Source organism: Folsomia candida, unplaced genomic scaffold (genome assembly GCF_002217175.1).
Source record: "Folsomia candida strain VU population unplaced genomic scaffold, ASM221717v1 Fcan01_Sc001, whole genome shotgun sequence".
In the NCBI taxonomy this organism is placed as follows: Eukaryota; Metazoa; Arthropoda; class Collembola; order Entomobryomorpha; family Isotomidae; genus Folsomia; species Folsomia candida.
Genome location: NW_019091193.1, coordinates 27,067,565 through 27,088,990, shown reverse-complemented (window position 1 = coordinate 27,088,990; position 21,426 = coordinate 27,067,565). Strand labels below are relative to the sequence as shown.

The following is a 21,426-nucleotide window of genomic DNA, read 5'->3' as shown; positions in this document are numbered from 1 at the left end:
TTTTTGTTTTCCTTTCATTATAAATTCTCCACGCTTTATTTCCAGTGTGAATAATAATCATAATAATTATAATAATTAATAATAAATATTATAAGTCGTCATCTTTATGTAGTATCATCACCGTTGAAACACATATTTAAGTAAGTAATTAATGATGACGACGACGATGATGATGACGATGATAATGATGATCTCTGACCTTTCTTTCCGCTCCTAATTTTATAAAGCACTACAAAACTTACCACCACCAGAGAACACACAATTTACAAGTAACAACCATTAATAAATTACTGTCATCAATCATTATTTAAAAGATGTAACAAATACGCGTTAAAAATGCGGTTTTCTTCAGGGGTCATTCAGCAAGGGAGCGACTAATTAATTAGTTTCATGAATTTTGTCTGTTAAATTTTAAAAATTTATTTAACACCCAAAACTTCATGATTTTAGGTTGGTTTTTCTCTCCGTATAATTAATTCGCCTCGAATAATAAATATGTATTTAATACCGATTGATTTTTCTTAATAAAGCTAAAAAATTTCTTTATCCTCTAATTTCTTAATTAGTTTTGTTACCAAGTAATTGCATACGTTTTGTTATTGTTATTTTTCATTCTGGGTTTTTTTCTTCGCGAGATTTTTCTAGTCTTCTTGTTCTTCATTTTTGGATTGAATCGGAATTGTTTTTTCGGACATTTTTTTTTATCACGTACATAAATTATAACAAGTAATAAATAATTGCTCGTTTGTAATTTAAGGGTTTCATTCAGTTAAAGGAGTTTAATAATTTAGTGGTTTATTTTTTCGTATAAAAATGTAAACGACTCCTCGAGGATCTGAGAATTATCATCATCAACCAACTAAAAAAGTACTACGTACATACACAAGACTTGAAAGAATTTTTAAAACAGACAAGAATTTATCTTCCCCATTTTTTAAAAGTAAAATGTATAAGGTAAAAGTTTCTCTAAGATTAATAAGAGCTCATGATTGAACACATTTAGATTGGATCTGCACGTTCGTTAAAAATCGTTTTGTTTTTTGTCAACGCCAATTTGTTTGTTTTTTTTCTGCGATGTTGATAGTAGTCGATTGAGTCAAAATCGATTAATTGAACATTTTTTTTATAATGATGGTGATGATTATGAGCAATAAATATTATTCAATAATAAATAATGATTAAAATAATAACAAGAATTTTTGTTATTTTAGTCTTGTAAAATAAATAAAAATTAATAAGTGTTGTTTCTTAACGGTGAGTTGATGTTGTTGTTGTTCATACAAAAAAACGAGTATGCAGATAATGCTCAACAGTTTAAAAATATTAAATTAATTAATTAAAACGTAATGAAAGCGTCGTTGGGTTTTGTTTTGTGTGTGGAATAAAATTAAATAATTAAATATTTCTATATATAAAAACAACAATTAGCCCGTTATACAAATTTGGCCGGCAGTGATGCTGATGACGATCATGATATAATGATGATGAGATACCCATATTAAATAAATAATAAAATCGGAATCGTACGTATCTATGATAAGGAAGAGTAGATAAGCAAATGCATACTTCATAATAACCCTGTTTGTAGTTTTTCTTTTTGTCTCGATTCTGCTTCTTCCGACCAGAGAAAACCTGTCTTGTCTCACTTTCCCATCAACGAATTATGGCATAATTAGTTAATTAAAGTCTTAAAAAGTGCATAGATAGAGTGGTAATAGCAACTTATCACGTCTGATGGTTAGGTTATTTATAAATAGATCATCAATTTATATGTCCGTCCATCCGTCCGTCGGTCGGGGAGGACTTAATAAGATAAGCGAGGTCTCTGATTTCAGAAAAATACTCAAGTCTTGATTCCGTCCCCAATACACATAGAGACTTTTTCCAAGTTAAATATCCAATAATTATAATTTTAGTACTTGTCGCCTCTTCCAATAATTAATTAATTAATTAATCAACTAATTAACTAACTAACCCTTTCTTTTTCAATCAGAGTAGTTTTTTCCTACTAGAGTCTGGCAGTGACTGGCTTGGCTTGTAGGGTTTTCATTTTAAGTGCCACCCTGACTTTAAACACTCGGAAAAAGTAACAAACGACCCGAAAAGCTGAACACACCCCACAAACCTAGACTTATCCACTTACTACCTGCCTAACTAACTATGTACTTATCCAGTAAATATGTGATGATGATAGCCCCTTCGATTTCTTGTATACCCTATAAAATAATGCGTTTTGTGTCTCGTCTACCTATCCACTCCAGGCCGAAGGAATTACATAAATGCGACGACGATGCTATGCCCCCTCCGAAAAAGAGGAGAGAGAGCGAGAATATGTAAAAGTAGTTACAGTTGTAAAAACATTCTTCTCCTCCTGCGCGACGACAAACTAATCACACGATAACGAACGTACGAACCAACTACGGCTACTATTTTTTGTACGACTACTACATATCTACAGACACGGGAGCGATTGATGCCGATGATGAGTTGACTCTCATACTCATTATCAAATTACTACCCTAATTAACAACCATAATAAATAAGGAAATCAAATTGCATTATTGTTCCTGTGTAAAACCTGAGAGGCAGCCTTGTTCTGGCACAATATCATCATAATTGTGTGTATCCCTCGTAAATAATAAAGTCACAAGTTCTACTACTCTAAATGTGTTTAGGGCAGTTTTTGTATCCTCGATTTTTGGATTAACGTCATCCCCACGTTTCTGGAGGGCGACACGTTGACATGAACACACACACGGAGAGAGGAGGACTTTAAGCTTGTATCCTTTCTATCGTCACGACGACGGAGGCGAGGAAGAGGACACCGTGGTGAGGAACAAATTGTCCAGGAGGGCGTCCAGTGCCCAGTCGTCGCCATCTTCGTCCCCATCCTCGTCCGAACAGAGGGATGGAGATGATGACGATGAAGACGAAACTGCTGCTGCTGTTTTATTATTGTGTTTTGAAGAGACCTTTTGTTGGCTAGTGCTGCTGTTGCTGCTAATTAAACTACTACTGCTACCCGAGGAGGAGGAAGAAGAAGGGGACGTTTTGACGCTGCTATTTACTTCTTCGTCTGGTAGGAGTAAGAGCGACGCTGTGGTTTTTGTGACCTTTTCATCGCTGTCTTCGTTTTCCTCGTCGTCGTCACCGTTGTCGAGGGAAGAGGAAGAGGAAGGGCACCACTTGCGGCGTGCTTTGTCCGTTGCGATGTGTTGGGTGGGGAAGAGGGAAGGGAAGACGAGGGGAAGCTTATCTTTTGGGAGGGAGGTGAGTGGGACAGTCTTTTCGGGATGAAACTCTTTCAGGGGGACCCACTCGTCGGGAATTCTGTATCCAGAGTGAATAATTGGTTAATTGATTTTTTATTTAAAAATTTAAAATGTTACATGAGGTGTAATGTAATGTATGACTTACATTGAGGCTGGAAACCACTGAACGAGCAGTTGTGCCTCTTCCCCGGCCACTCTCCGCTTAGCAAGGACCTAAACGAAATGACCACAAATTTAAGAATGCCCATAAAGACAACGGTAATCGCTAAAATTGTGACTTACCTGTCCCCTAAAAGTGCAGTGATGCGCCGACGTCGTGTGAGAACTGATGGATGAAGCGAGACGATGTTTTATCAGCTCCATGACACGCTTATCAAAGTAGTCGACGTGTTGACCTAAAAGTTTAAATAGGATTATAATTATTAAGAGGAAATTACATTTATACATAATTCATGAAGTTGTTTTATAATTTTGCAAATTTTGTTACATGTAAATTTAAACAATCTAACAACTCTCAAACCACGAGTCACATTTCTTGCAAAGTTTTTGCAGAGTGAAAGTGAATATTGAGTTAAATTGCTTACCAAGATTGAGTCTCTGCTTCCTGCAGCGCTGCTTCTTCCTCCTCCCGACTCCCTTGAACGGGCTGTTGGCGTCGATTTTGTTGCGATTGGCGGCCGCGAGTGAGAGTGCGCCTCCACAGTTGGAGGCCATGTGACTATTGACGTGCCTCTCAAGGGCCCCTTGAACCCCGAAGGACTGTCCACAGCCGGGGAAGATACACTTGAAGGGCTTGTTGCCAGAATGGTAGAGGACGTGACGCTCCAGCCATGAGCGAGACGACGACTTCCGGTTAAACACTTTGCACCCTTCCCACAAGCAGACGAACCCCACTTCGCCCTTGCTTTGACTCCCGACATGCACCGTCTGTAAAGAAGCGTTAAATAATTTAAGTTGAGGTCACACATTACATTTTACATACATAAGGACAAATAATTCTAAATTAAACAATTGAATGCGAGTGAAATTACATAAATGAGTGTAAATTTTTACATACAAGCGACAAGTTTGACTAAAGCTTTCTATGATTTTATTCGCAAATTTTCTTTGACCTGGACAGAGCATTCTCAAAAAAACTATTATAATTGAAATATTTTGATTCTACGTAAAATTGTCACGATGCAAAATATTTAAACTACTCCAAACTGCGACTGACGTCATAATACAAAAATTAAAATACATATGAATTTGAATATTTCGGAAATAACAAGTCAAATCTCACCTGGATATGCTCCAACAAATTGTACCCCACCTCCGCACAACAACCCCTCCACAGACACATATCGACAATCTCCCCCTTCGGCACGACTCCTCCCGGGATGAGAATACTACTCGAAACACTGGTCGTGGCCACTTTTAGCGACTCTGCCACCGAGCAGACACGTCCTCCCAGGACGGCCGTGGCTTCAACGGAAGACGACGATAAGGAGACGACTTCCACCCCCAATATTTTCACGTCGGGTTCATCCTCCTTCTCTGCCTCGGCCAACTTCCGCTTCGCCTTTTTCAGCGTGGAGGAAAGTTGTTGAAGTGCGGTGGGAATCGTCATGGTGAACACTTTCTTGTTGTTCCCAGGAGTGGTCGTGGTCGGCATGGTGGTCTGTTGTTTGCTACTACTCGATTTACTGGTGGGGCTTATCAGCGGTTTTGGCGTGGTATTGGTAGTGCCACTATCCAATCTCGCCTTCTTGGTGGGCACGGCCGATTTATTGAGATCTTCTTGAGTGGGGGCAACTGCCGGTTGGGGGCTGAGGTGAGGAGCTGCGTTTTTGTTGAGTGTTAAAGCGTTGTTGTTGTTATTGTTGAGCTGCTGTTGTTTTGAGGCCTTTTCTTCCTGCTGGGCAGCGTGGAAGGAGAGGGCGACGGCGAGAAAGTCCTTACCGACACCACCACTGGAAATTGACCAAACAAATTATGAGTCACGGTCATACGGCATTTAGGAAATAATTGTGTCGAGATTTTAACTTTTTTAATCAATTTACTAGCAATTTCTAGTACAAGACTCGCTCGTTTGTAATTAATTATTAATTATGTATGAATTTTCAGTTAAATTTGCGTACGTACCTAGATGGCTTAGTTGACGAGGTAGTTGTACTAGTTGAGGAGGAAGAGGGTGGCGTGGGGGATGGCTTGCTTTGTTGTTGTTTGCTGTAGGAGGTATTTGGCGTGTAGACGGAGGGTCGACGCTGCTTGTGGTCTGCGGCAGCAAGAACAGCAGAGACGGCGGACACGGCTGTCATGATGGACGTGGACGTCGGCAAGGAAGGGGACGGGGGTTGTTTTTTCTTAAAAATGGGGACAAGGCGTGGAGGAGAGGGTGCATCGGGTGAAGAGGAGCAGTCGGAAGAGGAGGAGGATGAATCCGCAGAGGGCGAATAGGGCGCCGTGTCCCCCGAAGTGGTCGAAGAAGGACTCAGCGTCGCCACACCACTGAAACCAGACAAGAAAAAATATTATAAGAATTTATTCCGGGAAATGGATATGGTTTCATAAAATACAGGTCATCACACATGACCACACCACAGTTTCGAATCGAGAATGCTATCTCGACAGTGTTTTTTCACCCAACTTTAACCCCCACGTACAAAAACACAGCATAAAAAGGAGGCCAACGCTAAAGGTGCGTTTATGCTTCACGTAATCGTCACGTCCTCCTCCAAATCCGATTTTTTGATTGGTTAAAATTTTTAATTGTCGTAGTGATAATTTAGTTCAGCCAATCAAAAAATCGGATTTGAAGGAGGACGTGACGATGACGTGAAGCATAAACACCACTTAAGGTTTATAAACCCATAAGAGGCACCCCGATCTTGATTTTAAGTAACTTCAAAACCATGCCCTTAGCTTATCATCGCCATCAAGGTCAAGGTCGTCACAAAATAACTCGTTTTTATAATTCTCTCCTCGAAATACCAACTTATTACCAAATGGCTCCTACTACTATCAAAATAACTCCACCAAATGCACTCACTTTTATTATTTAAAACTTTCTGCATTCCAGCCTGGAATTTCCAGGTCGACGAGAAAAATTATTCCTTTCTTTTACACCACAATGACCACAACTAATTAACTTATCCATCCATTGTTATCCAAGTAAATAGTAGCGACTAAATTATATAACCTACACTCCCAGGGGGAAGAAGGGTATGGTACGTGAAGCCAGATTTTGACTCATGTCCGCTCGTGTAAGAGGAGCATCATCCTTTCTCCATCATCTCCACCACCACCACCACGACTGCTACATTTGCAGGGCTGCTCCCTTCCAAAAAAAAGACCCTCAACATCAGCCTACTTACAACCTCGACAACGAACAAGGCTCATGAATGGAACTCGGCAAGGCAAGAAGGGCATCCAGGCCGTCCTGGTGGTGGTGGTGGTGGACGATTTTAAAGGGAAAATGGTGCAGGCACCTTTAAAAGGACCTCTTCACCACCACCACCACCATCATCACCAGCTCCACGAGATAAATGTGAACGTGTAAATGTATGTACTCCAGTCAGTAGTAGTCAAGTGGTAACTTCATAAAACGAGTCGTCCTCGTCGTCACGCTGCATGCAAGCAACTTATTTTACACATCCAGTCAACTATGGCCCCTTAAAAGTAATGCATGCAATCCAATTTTACTAATGAAACTGCTCCACCTGTTGCCACGACCAGGGCCGGAAGCCACGATAAGGTGTGGACTGGATGTATGAATGAGAAAGTGCTGGCGATCTTATCTCCCGACCTGTCAAATCCTGCTTCCGGTGGGTCACTCAAACCCCTCAACCTGCTTCATCCGCCAAGCTTTTTCATCCCAATCCCACGGCCCATTCACCCCCATTTATTTATTATATAAGCAAGTAAAGTATGTATGTATATTATGTCAAGTATTCGCTGACCCTGCAATTCCTTGATAAGAGGAGAGCGTCAAATCTATGAGGGACATACATATACAAGCCCCAGATAAGATAACGCCAAACAAATCACACATAATAAAATATGTAAAGAATGACATTCTCTGGGAGAATGAGTGATAAGCTTTTAAAAAATATTCAAGGGCTAATGTAGAAGACGAGGTTACGAGACCAGTTCCAAATTGCCCCCTGTCCAAAGAAAAAAAATGGTCATTGTCATGTCGTCGTCGTGGTCAGACTGGTGACATTTTTGGTCATGCACCCCTCTCTTCCGTCGGGATGGATGCATGACCCCCTTGCCAAATCCAATCAACTCCACTCCAACAACCCGAATGGCTCTCTCTCTGAAAAGCTTTTGGATGGATGGATGGCCTGCTGGGGAGATAGCAGTGGATGCAACGACGACTCGTTGATGTGATGATGAACTGGACGGGTTTTACAATTTTTTTCACAATGCACTACTCTTCTCCTCCCTCTCTGCTAAACTAAACACACACGCTCGCTCCAGGCCCTTAAAATAGTGGACCGTCCACATCCACCAAAAATTATATCCCGTCCAACAGACCGGTGGATGGAGGAAAATTATAATCCCAGGGATCGAGGAGGATCATGATGATGAGTGTGCAACCCTTCATTTTCGTGGAAAATCATTATGTGTAAAATGCCATGTTACTCACTACTTGACTGACATACAAGAATAAAATAGGGCCACTCGGCAAATTTTGCACGAATTTTTCACCGAAAAGTCCCCCATGTTATAAATTAAAATGTACAAGTAGAAAATCATTATGCCATGTTATTCACTCCTTGGCTGAAATAAGGCCACTTGACAAATTTGACACGAAATTCTCCCCCGAAATCTTCCCAATTTTCTAATTTATGATATCCGAAATTAAAGTATCATAAAAATAAATTACGCAAAAAAGAAAACACATAATTTTCCCCACCTGTCTGAACTTTCACTCGAATCATAGCGATGATCCGTCCTCCTCTTGGATGACGAAGATGTCGACGAATTACTCGAACTGCTCCCACTGCTCCCATGATGACCACTGCTTATACTGCTCGCCCCCATAAAGTCCAGCGTGGGCAGGATGTGGTCCAACGAACCCCAATCATTATTACCCCCACCACCACCACTTCCACTCCCACCAGCACTACTAACTACCACACCCCCTTCGGATGGAGGCAGTCCGCCTCCACCACTCGAGATGTCCATCGTCATGGGGGAAAAACCTGGCAAAATGAGATCCTCGAGTCAATTTTTTTTCCTATCCACTTTCACCCACACTTTTCGACCACCCCACCCACTCCATGTCAAACACACACTAAAACTTGCACTGTTTCTTAATAAAATACTTGTATAATTACTCTATTCGGTTCGTGGTTGGTGAGTCTTTGGTTTATCAACTTTCACTCTTGTTTTCAGGGCGGAGAGAAGCAGACTTTCCCAGCGGGGACGGAGACCAGGTGCGAAGGGGTCTTGCTCATGGTATCCTGCTGCCACACCTACGGGATGACGGGGGGAGTGGTTATCATCGTCCTGGAGTTATCACCGTCGCCGTCGTCGTCGTCATCGTGGTGGTGAGAGGAGGTGCAGCAGGCTCTTGATGGCAAGAGCAGTGTGTTGTTAGTGGTGACTGCTCTTTGGGTGGTGAATCTCTGGTACAAAGAAGAGATCCGTGTGTAATAAAAAACTTGGTCTGTGTGTAATATCAATGTAATGCGAGTGAGTGAGTATAAAGGAGAGTAAGAGTGGATGGAAATAGGAGAGGAAATGGCATGTTGGTAGCTCGACACAAACCCCCGATCTTCTTTTTCGCCTCGACTCTCTCTCTCTCTCTCTCTCAGTCTCTCACAGTCACTCTCCCCACGACCAAAAAACCAACCCCGACTGTATATATACAGACATTATTATTAAAATACACCATCGTCGTCCGTCCTCCTCCACGACGAGTTTCGGGTTGCCAACTTCCAGCAGCAGCAGCAGACGAGACTTCTTTGTCTGGCTGTACGCACGCACACGCACGCCATCCATCGCCAAGCGTCGTCCGGGTAGTGGGACGCTTGCCACGTATGAAAATTTTCGGGAGGCCTCAGCTTCTCGGAGGAATTAGTTGGGGGGATTAATTTCGAGGAAATGTGGGGTATGGGGATGTCTCAGGTTGCCTCGTCGGGATGGATTGATGTGCATAACACATAGTCGCATGATGGCTTTCTTTCAGGGTATGGTCGAAGATTTTGACCAAATTAGTGTCAAAAGATGACAGATTTAATTAAGATGAAATTTGAAAACGGAACTATCGCCCAATGCGCAAGATTTGGCCGAGATATTTGCATCCGAAGAGGAGAAAGCCTGCAGGAAATTTGGAAAGTGCAAAATTTGGCAATTTTAGGGCACGTTTTCTCCTCTTCGGATGCAAATCTCTCAACCAAACCTGCCCATTGGAAGATCGTGCATTTCTGCAAATTTTATGATAATTAAGTTTCTGATTTATTGAAACTAATTTGGTAAAAATCTGAGGACATACGCTAGGAATCTCCATTATCCGTCTCAATCTCCCCAATCAAAAAGCATGTAAATGCATGTATGTTAGGTGAGGTCAAGGGTTATAGTTTTTGTTATGCATTATTTCTAGCTAAATGTTTGCATTATATTATTCTCTTTATTATACATTTCTTAGTTTCGTATGATGGCGAAAGTGGTTTCAGTTTCGGTTTGCATACAAGCCGCTGCACGAAACATGTAAAACAATGCTTCCATTGTGAATGGAATTAATTATCTGAGAAGAAAGGGAAGAAATCGGTCACACTTATTTTTGCATTTTATTAAACCATCACCTATTTTGTCCTCCTGCCCCCTGTCCTTCTCTCTTATCCTGCTTCGTACAATCGTGCAGTGCAATTTAGTCGTTCCTAGTATTTGCCAATATATTTAACTACCCAGTAAAACCCTGAATAAGAACATAATATCTCCTGGCACCATGCATTTACAAATACACACACATTACATACACCATGCACCAGCACCACATTCACATTTAACCAGGACGATGAACAGAGCCCACTAACTTACTTGCTCCTCGCAGTCAGTTCAGTAATACGACAAGAACGATAGGGAAAATATCACTAGTTGTCGTCACTCCTTGGTCCCCGGTGGTGGCTGGCTGGCTGGTGATGCCCCTGCTGTATCGCAATCGGAATTTTATCACTCACTTCCGTCCTGCTTCCTTCGTCTCAACGGAAAAAATCGTCATGTCTCAAACCTAACTGTCGTCTTCCGCTGGAAGAAGTAGTGACGACTCGTCGCCTGCTGCTGGAGTGCGTGGAGTGTCGACATGGTTTCCAGTGGGGGGAGTGACGGCGGTGGTGGCGCGTACTGTCGCCACAGGAGAAAAAGCTTCCTCCTCATCTGCGCCCTCAGTTTGGTCCTCCTCCTTTATTCGAACTCTGGGGGGAGGGAGGAAACCGGCAACAGGGTTATCATCAAGTCACTCATCTTCCCATTCTCGACAGGGTTAGCACTATTTCCTTGTTTTGTTTGTGTCGTCTCAATTTGACCCCGAAGGAGTAAGAAAGGTCACAGATGTTGCTAAATTTTAGGAAATTTACTAGAAAGAATTTAGTTGGCTTTCTGCCAAAAATCGCATCTGCATGACCAACTATTTAATCACGTTGTAAATCTTCAACTCGGATTTTCTTCCGATTTTTTTTCGAAAGTGCGAATTCTTTAGGGTGGATTTTGTTTCTTCAAACTTTTATTTTCCTAATGACGAATGCGATCCATAATTCATATATTTTTCGCAATCTTCTCCTCAATAAAATTAGCATGCCTAATATTTTCTTCTCCTTACATATTCGTTTTCCATCATTACGTAAATTAACCTCGACTCGAAAGTAGTAAGTGTTTGTCTTTTGGCGTATGTCGTGTCGTGGTGTCGTCACAGAGTAATTGTCCAATTTACGTACTTATGTACACACAAGTTAGTGAATATGCAGAGACATACATACTTATTTATTTGTATATTTAGTCCTTGGCTCAAGTTTGCAGAATATGTAATAATATTTAGCCTGCATTCTGGTGATGAAACGAGCCTCATTTATATTTTACTTGGTTAGTTAGTCGGCGTATTGTTGTTGACAAGAAGTAATACAAAATCGCCTGCATATGTAACACACTTTTTGGGTCGGAAATGAATCCTTTACTTTTGTCCATCAACCACGACGAACGACGCTCTTCTGGCCTTCATAATTGTTGAGTGTATTCAATATTGAAGTGTCAAGTTGAGTGTGTATGCACAAATGTATTTTTTTTTCATGCGGGGGCGTTTTCAACATGATTTGATAAATTCGACCCGTATCATTTTTCCCAAAAAAATAAGCAGATCGGATGACACCTCTGCGGACGACGCCTCCCTCTTCCTCGTGCACACGGCGGGATGCAAGTTACGCCACATGGACCCCTTTTCCTCCGTGGTGGACACCTTCCTCCGAGACGGAGCGATCCACGCGTGTCACGAACCCCTCGTCACGCTCGTTACGCCCACCACCACGCCCGGTGAATCACGCCTCGTCGTTAGTGGCGCCTTACTCAAAAAGTGGAAGTACAAGGGGGCCTCTTGCTGCTGGAGGAGGATCACGCGACGCACCCAATCTCCAGACAAGTATGACAACGATGCCGACTATGGGGTCGAGTAAGACGAATAATTGCATAAGGAGGAGAATTGGGCCACTCGTTAATTATGTGGAGGAGGAAATTTTGATCTGTTTTGGGTGCAAGTAACCATTTGCAAGGTGCAAGAAACTACGCCCGCCGTTATATTTCATACGGCGCGTGGCTAGGTGGCGCATATTTCTTGCACTTTCTTTCAGTTTCTTGCACCTCGCATTTCTTGCGCTTCTTGCTTTGAAGTGCAAGAAATGTAGCAAACCCGCAAGAAGGAAAACACTGAAAATTTTTGTTTTTCAATATGTAGCGCAGATAATGAGAAAGTGACTTATCCGATTTTTCCACCCGTTATTAATGAGTGGACCCTGCCTACGATGGGATCAATTTTGCCGTGTAAATCCCATAATTCGCATCATTTCAGTATAGACACGAAGAACTGTGGGAAAATACCAGGAGGCGGAAATGGTGTCGTGATCCCGGGTGACGTCCAATATGTCAAGGTTGAATGCCACAACGAACTGAAAGTTCAAGTTTGGAAGGATTTCTTCCCACTCGTTCCCTCCCCGAGAAACTTGTCGCCGGGAACGAAAACCAAGGCGAAATTCTGGGACGAGCAGAAACTAAAGAGTAACCCGAATAAGAAGACATCGTCCATCTTCCCACCAAGCGTTTTGGTTATTGGTGAGGTCATGAAGGTCAAAAGATTAATGTCCAAGTGCTTCGAGATGATGACCTTGACGATTCGTTACTGTTGCAGGAATTGACTCCATTTCACGCCTCCACATGATTCGGTCGATGCCAAGGACGAAGGAATTTCTCACAGCGAACGGTTTCACAGAGATGAAGGGCTACACGAAGGTGGGGGATAACACTTTCCCAAATATTATGGTGAGGTCATGTCATTTTTATATTAAGGTCAATGCGTGTGACCTTTATTTGACCTGTGTGTACCTTCATAAATAGGCGGCCTTTGCTGGGATGACGGAGGCGGAAACGATTGCACGCTGCTGGCCATCGAGACACACCAAGTTGGACGACTGTCCCTTCCTCTGGAAGAATTTTTCTAGGATGAACTATGTCACTGCGCATGTCGAGGATTCTCCGGGCATTGCGATATTTAATTATGATAAGACAGGTAAATAAACAGCTAAGATAACCATCGTATCACCAAGTAAAAAAAATAATTAAGTAATTGTCTCGCGCAGGGTTCGTTTTACCCCCTTCCGACTACTACTTGCGCCCCTTGATGGTCGCGGAGCATCAAGCGGGTCGAAATCGACACCGATTCGGCGGGGCGAACGACTGTCTGGGCGGTGGCCTCACCCCGACACGCGTCCTCCTCAGGTACATTCGCTCCTTTGTGCGAGAAGTGGGCGGCGTGACGCCGTTCTTCCTCCTCTCCTGGTTCACCTCCATGGCGCACGACGACTTCAACGGGCTCAAGGTAATCCTCATCGTCGTCGGTAAGATAATCATGTCAATACGCGATTTTGCCACCGTAATGAAAAACCAATATCACACTTTTCTCCTTTATTTGTCGAGTACATACGTTACGTTACTTGTTGCTGCTTCGTGTATGCAAATATCGCAGGTTTGTGTGACATGCGGGCAGGTGGGTGGATGGTACGAGTTCATATGAGATGTGTTTCCGGTCCAATGTTTATATTTACTTATTTATTATTGTCCAAGGCAGGAGAGCAGTTTTCTCCTTTTTTATATTTACCTTGTTACTATTAAGGTTTTGTTTTTGTATGTATGCAATATGCAGGTCTGTAAAAAGGCATGATTTCCGTCCTTGTAAATTGGGCTTTCTGGCAGGACAAAGAAACACGCAATAATTTTTTACTTGGATTTTACATAGTAATTTGAATTGATGAAAATAGTGGCAAATTTTTTCCATGATTTTTTTAGTTCATTTAATCGCACTGTTTTGCGGCCAGATTTAATTAAAAAAATATGAATCCAATATTTCACAATTTTTATTCCAGCCCTACGACCAAGATTTCCGCAGCTTCCTTTCCTCCATTCTCTCCTCGGTCGGAGAGGACACGCTCATCCTCTTCATCTCCGACCATGGCTACCGTTTCGGCGCTTTTCGTGAAACGTTCCTCGGTTTTTATGAGGAATCCTTGCCCTTCTTCTTCCTCCGGATGCCCCCTCGACTCTCGTCCCCCTCCTGGTCAGCCGCCCTCCGCACCAATGCCGCCCGTCTCACGTCGCCTCACGACCTTTACGCCACACTCGTGCAGCTTATCGACCTCGTGAACAACAAGAACACGTCGTCCCCATCCCCTTACGGAACTTCCTTTCTCGCCACCGCGCTGGAAAATCGGACCTGCGAAAGCTCCGCGATTCCTGAAAAATACTGCATGTGTGGCGTCTCTCCCTCGTTGACGACGTCCTCCCGTCTCTCCGCCGAGTTGGGGGTCTTCATCGTCACGCAAATTAATGCTGACCTCTCCGCCCAAAATTTGACCTCGCTCTGCTCCCCGGTGAACTACACGACATTTCTGTACGGTCGTCAAGTCGGGGAGGGCGAGGTTTGGAATGGGGTTGGAAAACTGGAGCCGTATCGAGACGTGTTGATCGCGTTTGAAACGTCGCCATGGGAGGGGCGCTTCGAGGCCAGGGTGCGGATCAGGGACAACGCGGCGATGACCTTGCTCGGCTCGGTGGGACGGATTAACTCGTACGCGGGCAAGAGCGACTGCATCACGCATTACAAGATGAAGAATTACTGCACGTGTAAAAACCTGTGGGAGGCGGAGGTGAAAAAGAGAGAAAAGAAGAAGCAGGAGAAGAAGAAGAAAGGGTGAAGTTTACAAATTTTTGGAAATTTGTGCAAAAAATTTTGGACAAAAATTAAAGAGATGCTGAGTTCCTGAAATGAAGAGATTTTTCTATACATGCAACTTTACAAATCTTGGCGTGAGAATTATTTATGCAAAAGTTTCCAAGTTGTTGTTTTTTTTTTACTTTGTTTTAAGTAATTGTAAAAGTGCCACAATATGAATACTAACGACGAACAATGGATTAGTATGATGCCAGAAACAAAAATGTGATATTTTTTATGCAATATAAATATTTATGAAATTGCAATTTATGAACAATTTATGCCGAAATAAATGTGATTCTACTTACACCGTGTTTTTTTTAGATTTTATGAATGCTGGTTATTATTAAGACTTCTTATCAAATTGTTTAAATGCACATCATTACATTACATCAATGAATACTGAACAAATGAATGGTGTGACAAATAAATAAATAATTTAGGGAGGAAAACGTGTTATGAGGTGTAATAAATAAGTAGTTAGTTAGTTGTAGTACCGCAAGAGTTACTTGAACGAACAGAGTAAGTTCCAGCGGGTCATTTCATCATTGTTGGGTCGGTGGGGGGCGTGGGGTCGTAATTTAGTGTTGGTGTTGTTGTTGCTGGCGTTGTTGTTGTTGTTGTTGTTGGTGTTGTTGTTGTCTCCTGGAGTGGGAGTGGGCCGCTGGGCTGTAGTTGAGCTTGACCTTCAATGGGTGGGCTTGAACTTGGGCACGGACGGCTTGTTGGTTGGATTGTTGAACGACGGCTTGGAGTTGTTGGGCGGCTTGTTGGAGGGAGGAGGGAATGTGGGTGCCTCTCAGTTCGAATTGGGCCTCAACTTCCTGCGCGATCTTGACGATGGAATCGATGGTGTAATCCTTCAAGTCGGATTGGGCACAGGTTTGACCGATTTCGATGGTGGCTAAGAGAAAGAAAGGAGGATTTAGTCAGTGAGATTAATTAAATAATTATGTAATTAGTTAGTGAGGGACTCACTCTTTCCGAGCATGGTGTTCTTGCTGGATCCACCCTTAACCTTGTGGTTGACCTGGATGCATCCAGATTCCTGTTGGGACTCATTGTCAGACTCGGTGATGGCCTCTCGGACGACTCGAAGACCTCCAGATTGTGGCATGGTGGTGGCGACCTTGTCGGCTGCCTTGCCTCTGGCGATGCGAACAAATCCGGCATCCATTTCGTTGGAGATGACGGTCTGGATCAAGTATTGGAAGGTGTTCTTGGCGTTCTTGTTGTCAATTTCTTCAATGGTGGTCGCCTTCTTGTCCAGAGGTTGGACGACGGCTCGCTTTCCGGTGATGGCAGCGGCGAGAACGATTCCTCGGTTGATGTTGGTGCCAACCTCGACGGAGTTTCCTTGGACGGAGTTGGAGCTCTCGTTGGAGTCGGAGGAGGAGGAAGAAGCGGAAGATTGGGAGAGCTGGGAAGCTCGGCCAAGTCCGAGGGTGAGGAGGACGGTGTTGGTCTTGGAGGCGGAAAGGTCAACGGTAAGGTTCATGTTGTTGTAGGTGAAGGCGGTCCAGTATTTGGATACTTGGGTGGGACGATCGGCCTCCTTTTCGTACACGAATTTGATTCCGAGTTCTTCCCTGCCGACCTTCTGGGTGGATTCGGACTGCTTTCCGGTCCTGATCAGGTCGAAGTCTTCGTACTTTTGGGACAAGGATTTGGCCCATGGGTCCTTGATGACGGCGGTGTATGGGAGTTGAGAGTAGGACAAGATTCGGATTTGTCCAGATGGAGTACCATGATTTTCCAAGTGGGTGGGAGTCACGGCGAATTGGACGGCTTGGCTTTGGCTTCGTTGAGCAACGATTCTCAAGGGCAGCTCGATAGCGACATTCCTCTCGTAACCGACCTGGTAGTAGCGTTGAGTGTATGGAACCTTGGCGGTGAGACGGGCCTTGAGTTGACCGACGGCGCTGTGGAATTAATTTAATTATTTAGTATTAAGCCCCATAATTTAAATTCAGTAATTAAATTTCAGTAATTTCTCACCTAAGGTAAACATCGGCATGGACGCGGGATTGGCTTCCTTGTCCCTTGATGGCGATCTGTCCCACGGTGGAGATGATCATGGGCATGTTCATTCTGAAGGAGACGGGGAATCCGAGGATGGTTGGGACCTCTCGGACCTGTTCCCATGGTTGAATAGCCTTCTGGAAAGAGACCTCTTCGACCTTCCTGTTCAATGAGTTGGAGTCAAGCTCGTCCAACCAGACGTAGATCATTCTTCCGATTTCGGTTCCCTTGACGAGTTTCTCCAAAGAGTCGGCGGACAATTTGGTGGTGATGAACATCTCGTTCCAGAAGGAGACGGTGGCGTAGAGGTCGTTCTGCTTCCAGATGTCGTTCGTCTCGGACTGCATGGTGAGGGAGACGGCGAGTGGGGTGAGTTCGAGAGGGTCAGATCCAAGGTTGAAGGATCCCTTGGTGAAAAGGTGGAGGTACTCGTTGGATCGGTAAGACTTGAGGAGGGCGAATCGGGCGAGGAATTCAATCTCGGATTTCTCTCCGACCTCTTCAGCGTAGTAGAGATTTTGAGAAATTCCTTGGTAAGCATCGGCCCCACGGAGGTTGGAAACTTCGGATTGGATTTGGGAAGCGATATGTTTCATGCGGTGGTGGTTGTCGGCAACGGTGTCCATCTGCGCCATGGATTGGATCGAGGAGGCGATGAAGGATTGGAACTCGACGTTGGAGGAGGTGGCAGTTCGTGCGATTTGAGACCAGTGTTGGGACACGGAGTGTTCGCAGGCGAAGACGAGGGCGGCAGCAGCCATACGGACGGGCGTTGGGAGGGAGGTGGACTGCACGTGGGCCATCAGGTTGGGCAGGACGGTGGAGCGGACGAGGCTTCGGGTCACGGCATCGCTGGGAACAAAGGAGGTTGTTAATTAAATTAATTGCAAAATTAATTATTTTTGTAAGCACTCACTTTCCGTTGGTGGAGAAGATCAATCGCTTGTAGGCGAAGATGGCCTTGGTTCGGACGAAGGTGGACTGGGATTGGGAGAGGATCACTTGTTCGAGGCTGTGAACGGCGGCGGGGTGTCCCAAAATACCGACGGCGGAGAGAAGGACGGCCTTCTGTTCGTCATTGGAGCCGGACATGGTTGATTGCCAGAGGGAGTTGATGTAATCGTAAACCTCAGACTTGGCGAAGCTTGGGCCGCAGAAAGAGCCAGAGATTTGGACGGGGAATTTGGCCTCGGCGACGCGAGAGTTGACACAGGCCTGGCAAATACATGGCAATTAAGCATTTCTGTAGAGGTGGGAAGGCTAATTAAATAAGTATAAACAGCTTACCTGGTAGGTCAAAGAAGACAGGGACAAGAGACCAATTTGACCGTAAACGCGATCCTGGGATCGGACAGTCTCGACGGTTTTCTTGAACATCTGGATGAACTTCCTGGTTGGGAATCGGGTGTATCGGGGAACTCCGAGCAAGTAGTGGACCTTTTGGACGGGGTCGACCTGGCTTTTTCGGACCAAATCGTCGCAGACAGCGAGAGCTGGGGAAGTTCCGGAGATGAGGAGAGCGTTGAAGAAGAGGGTGATCAATCCGCGGGAGTTGGTGCTCTTGCCCTCAATCACGATCGAGGCGTACATCTTCTCCAACTTTTCTTTCGGGACGGATCGAACCAATCGGATGACGGTCCTGTACTTTTCCATGATTTTGCGCACGTTCAATGGAGCATCTCCTGGGCGGGAGGAGCGGAACATGGAGACGACATCTCGGAGCATTTCCTTGGCACGTTCGGCACGGTCGTTAACCGACAATTGGGAGAATTCAAGAGGGGCGAAGATCTCGTCGAGCTCTTCGGATGAGGAGGAGCTGGAGGAGGAAGATGAAGAAGAGGAAGATCCGCCTATGAAAAAAATTTAAAATAAATTCTAAGTTTGAAAAACACTCGGATATTTTAAATGAATTACTCACTCTTGGATTCGGAAGAGGAGGAGGAAGAGTCAGAATCGGAGGATGAGTTGGATTCCTGGGAGTTGGACTCAGAGTCGGACTTGGAGTCGGAGGAAGAGTTGGAGTCCTCGTTGGAGGAGGAGTTGGAGTCGGACTGGGAGGAAGAGGAGGAAGACGACTCGGAGACGGATGCCCTCAAAGCGCGGCCCTTCTTCTGGATGGCGATGTGGGAGAAGAAATCTTCACCACGGGGAAGCTCTTTCCAGGCACCGAATTGGTACTCCAAGTTGGAAACCTCGATGGTCTTGGATGGTTTCTGGATGGAGGAGGAGGTTCGGACTTCCTTGAGGGAGGCAATCTGGGTCGTGATCTGCTTGAAAGAGGGGAGTTCCTTCTTCTCCAAACCGACATTCAGGGTGTCAGCAGCGATGATGACGAGGGGCTTGAAGTCAACGTTGGCGCCAGAGGAACATCCAAAGTAGACAAAGACGGCAGATCGGGAGTACAATGGGTTGGTGTTGTTCAACTCGAGGGCGGGGTGTCCCATGTCGAGAGCAGCGATGCGGTCACATCCGGTCAGGTTGACGTTCTTAACGACGAGGACGAGTCGCTCATCGGAAGTGCAGAGTTGTCCGGCCTGGGAGGAGATGTGCATTTGACGGGCAAGTTTGGGCAGTTGGTCTTCGAGCTCTTCGGAAGAAGAGGATCCTGAAGGAAGGGATTTAATATTTTAAAACTATGCAAATTCGTAGTAGGAAAGAAAAAGGTTAGTAAAACGTACGCTCATCGGAAGAGGAGTTGGATTCCTTAGAGTTGGATTCGGAGTCGGACTTGGACTCGGAGGAGGAAGATGAAGACGAAGACGAGCTGGAGGATGAAGAGGACGATTTGGAGGAAGAGATTCCAACAATGTCCAATTGCTTAAGGGCATCAACCAATTGTTTCCTAACTTCTTCTTGGGAAGACTTGAATCGGCCCAAATCCTTCTGTTTGTATTGAACGGGGCACTTTCCTGTAAATAAAAACAAGTACGGATTTTAAGAGTAAGCTAAAATGGGATCAAACTATAGCTTTGATCTCACCGAAAAGGAGGTGCTCCTTTTCCTTCATCTCGAAGGTGTTATCCCAGCTTGGTCGTCCTCCAGTGGGGAGTTCGGACTGTTGCTCGAAGATGAAGTGGAATTGGGTAACGATGGCCCGGAAGATGTTCCTCGCCCAGCGGGGAGTGCCTTCCTTGACGTTGATGGAGGCCACCTTTTGGGAGGCGACTTGGATCACGATGGGGGTCTGGAGAATGGATCGGATAGCGGAGGGAAGTTCGACCTGCTTCTCTTCCGAGGAGGAGGAGGAGGAAGAAGATCCAGATTTGGATTCAGAGGAGGAAGAAGAAGATGAACCGCCAGCGTCGGAAAGCTCGTTTTGGAGTTCCTTCACGTCGATGTCTTCAAGCTATAGGGAAAAAATCCAAATTTTAGTTCCGTACAAATTTAAACCTGGCGGAAATAATATAACAAACTCACGCACCTTGAGCAAGTAGGTTCTAGGCGATTGACGGGCGATTCTGACAGTTTGGGAAACCTTGACACCTTGTCCACGAACAGTGGGGAGGGGGAGGCCAACCGTGGTTTGACCCTCAACTCGGAACACCAACTCGTGCTTGTTGTTCCATGCCTCTCGGTCGCTCGACGCTGCAGCAGCAGCTGGAAATTTACAAAAAATAAAAAATATTATGAAAATTTCCTCAGAAACTTTCCCCACTAATTTACTTACCGCAGAGGACGAGGGCAATCGCAAAGACTGCCTTCATACTGGAAATTCTAGGGGGTGTGGTTCCTTGGTGGATGGATTCTTGGGTTTTGGCTTCTGGGGGGTGATACTACCAATAGAGAGCCGAAAGTGAATTGATACCAAATCCAGCCTCGGACGGACTATTTATTGGTGTCGATTTCCACTGTGGTGTGCAGTTTGTGGAGAAAAAATGTTCTCCGGACTCTGGATTGAAGAGCTTATCAACTGGTGGATAACACCACCACCACCACAAAATATACCAGTGTCCCCACATGAAGGAGTAAGTAATAAGAATAACTGCTGACATTGTCGCCACCCCGGTGTCAACTGAATGACAATGTGTCCTCAGATTGGTTATTAAATAAATCTGTGCTTTAAAAGTTTAAAACAGAATGAATCTTCTTATGAAAAGGAAGAGTGACTGAGAGAGATCACAGAAAACTGTTAAGATAAGTGCAACATAGTCTTATTCCCTGTTTGTCAATTAATTATAATTTGTGCAAGTAAGTATGAGATCAACTGAATTGTTGCAGAATAAGCGAAAATAAGGTGATAACCATTTCCTCCCCAACTTTTGAATGAGAAAAGCACAGATGATGATGATGTAAACAAATCCAGAAGAGTGAGAGCTATTTAATTTGCTTAATTTTGCAAGGATATCGATATCAAAGAGAAGTTTAGTTGTGGTGGATGGATGAATGAATGAGATGAGAAGAAGAGCCACCCAGTGACCTTACCGCTGACCTGGATTCAATAAGAGGAGCTCTTTAATACTCGCAAAAGTGCAATGTTGCAGTTTCCTGTTTAATGATCAATGGTCGCAATTATGTATGATGATGAGCAAGCATGTGCATGGAAAATAATTTGCATGTACGGGTGATATTTTTGCATAGGGGAGGAGGAGCAGGGTGATTGACTGATCCAAGGGCCATGGACATTTCCATGCAAGTATGGTACACGTCATATTAGACAAAGTTATAATTAATAGA

At 44.3% G+C, this 21,426-nt stretch overlaps 3 protein-coding genes across 6 annotated transcripts; 1 reads left to right on the top strand and 2 right to left on the bottom strand.

The window, feature by feature from the left end:
• LOC110842531 (zinc finger protein jing homolog) lies at nucleotides 1–9,003 on the bottom strand. 3 transcript variants are annotated; one of them, XM_035847063.1, is made up of 7 exons: nucleotides 6,458–6,562; nucleotides 5,397–5,762; nucleotides 4,555–5,224; nucleotides 3,857–4,199; nucleotides 3,555–3,667; nucleotides 3,418–3,485; nucleotides 1–3,330 (listed from the first exon to the last, which is right to left on the bottom strand). In XM_035847063.1, the coding sequence occupies exons 1-7, from the start codon at nucleotides 6,505–6,507 to the stop codon at nucleotides 2,796–2,798; spliced, it is 2,145 nt and encodes a 714-aa protein (XP_035702956.1). In that variant the 5' UTR covers nucleotides 6,508–6,562; the 3' UTR covers nucleotides 1–2,795. The 3 variants fall into 3 exon arrangements, with proteins under 3 accessions (XP_035702956.1, XP_035702959.1, XP_021943988.1); XM_035847066.1 differs by lacking the exon at nucleotides 6,458–6,562 and adding an exon at nucleotides 6,304–6,447; XM_022088296.2 differs by lacking the exon at nucleotides 6,458–6,562 and adding an exon at nucleotides 8,176–9,003 and having other exon boundaries at nucleotides 396–3,330.
• Nucleotides 9,004–10,281: 1,278 nt separating this feature from the next.
• On the top strand, nucleotides 10,282–15,176 carry LOC110842020. Of its 2 annotated transcripts, none has more exons than XM_035846907.1 (7): nucleotides 10,282–10,745; nucleotides 11,611–11,922; nucleotides 12,319–12,578; nucleotides 12,655–12,785; nucleotides 12,861–13,032; nucleotides 13,103–13,341; nucleotides 13,886–15,176. In XM_035846907.1, the coding sequence occupies exons 1-7, from the start codon at nucleotides 10,567–10,569 to the stop codon at nucleotides 14,711–14,713; spliced, it is 2,121 nt and encodes a 706-aa protein (XP_035702800.1). In that variant the 5' UTR covers nucleotides 10,282–10,566; the 3' UTR covers nucleotides 14,714–15,176. The 2 variants fall into 2 exon arrangements, with proteins under 2 accessions (XP_035702800.1, XP_021943412.1); XM_022087720.2 differs by having other exon boundaries at nucleotides 10,284–10,745; nucleotides 11,614–11,922.
• LOC110842019 (probable GPI-anchored adhesin-like protein PGA55) lies at nucleotides 15,045–20,582 on the bottom strand. The gene is made up of 10 exons (XM_022087719.2): nucleotides 20,420–20,582; nucleotides 20,174–20,349; nucleotides 19,732–20,098; nucleotides 19,431–19,661; nucleotides 18,671–19,357; nucleotides 18,040–18,602; nucleotides 17,669–17,967; nucleotides 16,729–17,604; nucleotides 15,709–16,652; nucleotides 15,045–15,634 (listed from the first exon to the last, which is right to left on the bottom strand). Exons 1-10 carry the CDS (start codon nucleotides 20,454–20,456, stop codon nucleotides 15,312–15,314), a joined length of 4,503 nt encoding a protein of 1,500 aa, XP_021943411.1. The 5' UTR covers nucleotides 20,457–20,582; the 3' UTR covers nucleotides 15,045–15,311.
• Nucleotides 20,583–21,426: the final 844 nt, after the last annotated feature.

Bases quoted from the DNA above. Each gene is read 5' to 3' on its own strand.
- LOC110842531 (XM_022088296.2), bottom strand. From the start codon at position 8,453: ATGACGATGGACATCTCGAGTGGTGGAGGCGGACTGCCTCCATCCGAA. The intron at 5,763-8,175 runs GTGGGGAAAATT...GTCTGGTTTCAG, and splicing joins TCGAGTGAAAGTTCAGACAG to TGGTGTGGCGACGCTGAGTC. The intron at 3,486-3,554 runs GTAAGTCACAAT...CATTTCGTTTAG, and splicing joins ACTGCACTTTTAGGGGACAG to GTCCTTGCTAAGCGGAGAGT.
- LOC110842020 (XM_035846907.1), top strand. From the start codon at position 10,567: ATGGTTTCCAGTGGGGGGAGTGACGGCGGTGGTGGCGCGTACTGTCGC. The intron at 11,923-12,318 runs GTAAGACGAATA...GCATCATTTCAG, and splicing joins GATGCCGACTATGGGGTCGA to TATAGACACGAAGAACTGTG. The intron at 13,033-13,102 runs GTAAATAAACAG...TGTCTCGCGCAG, and splicing joins ATTTAATTATGATAAGACAG to GGTTCGTTTTACCCCCTTCC.
- LOC110842019 (XM_022087719.2), bottom strand. From the start codon at position 20,456: ATGAAGGCAGTCTTTGCGATTGCCCTCGTCCTCTGCG. The intron at 20,099-20,173 runs GTGCGTGAGTTT...TTTTCCCTATAG, and splicing joins CTAGAACCTACTTGCTCAAG to CTTGAAGACATCGACGTGAA. The intron at 17,605-17,668 runs GTGAGTGCTTAC...CTTTGTTCCCAG, and splicing joins ATCTTCTCCACCAACGGAAA to CGATGCCGTGACCCGAAGCC.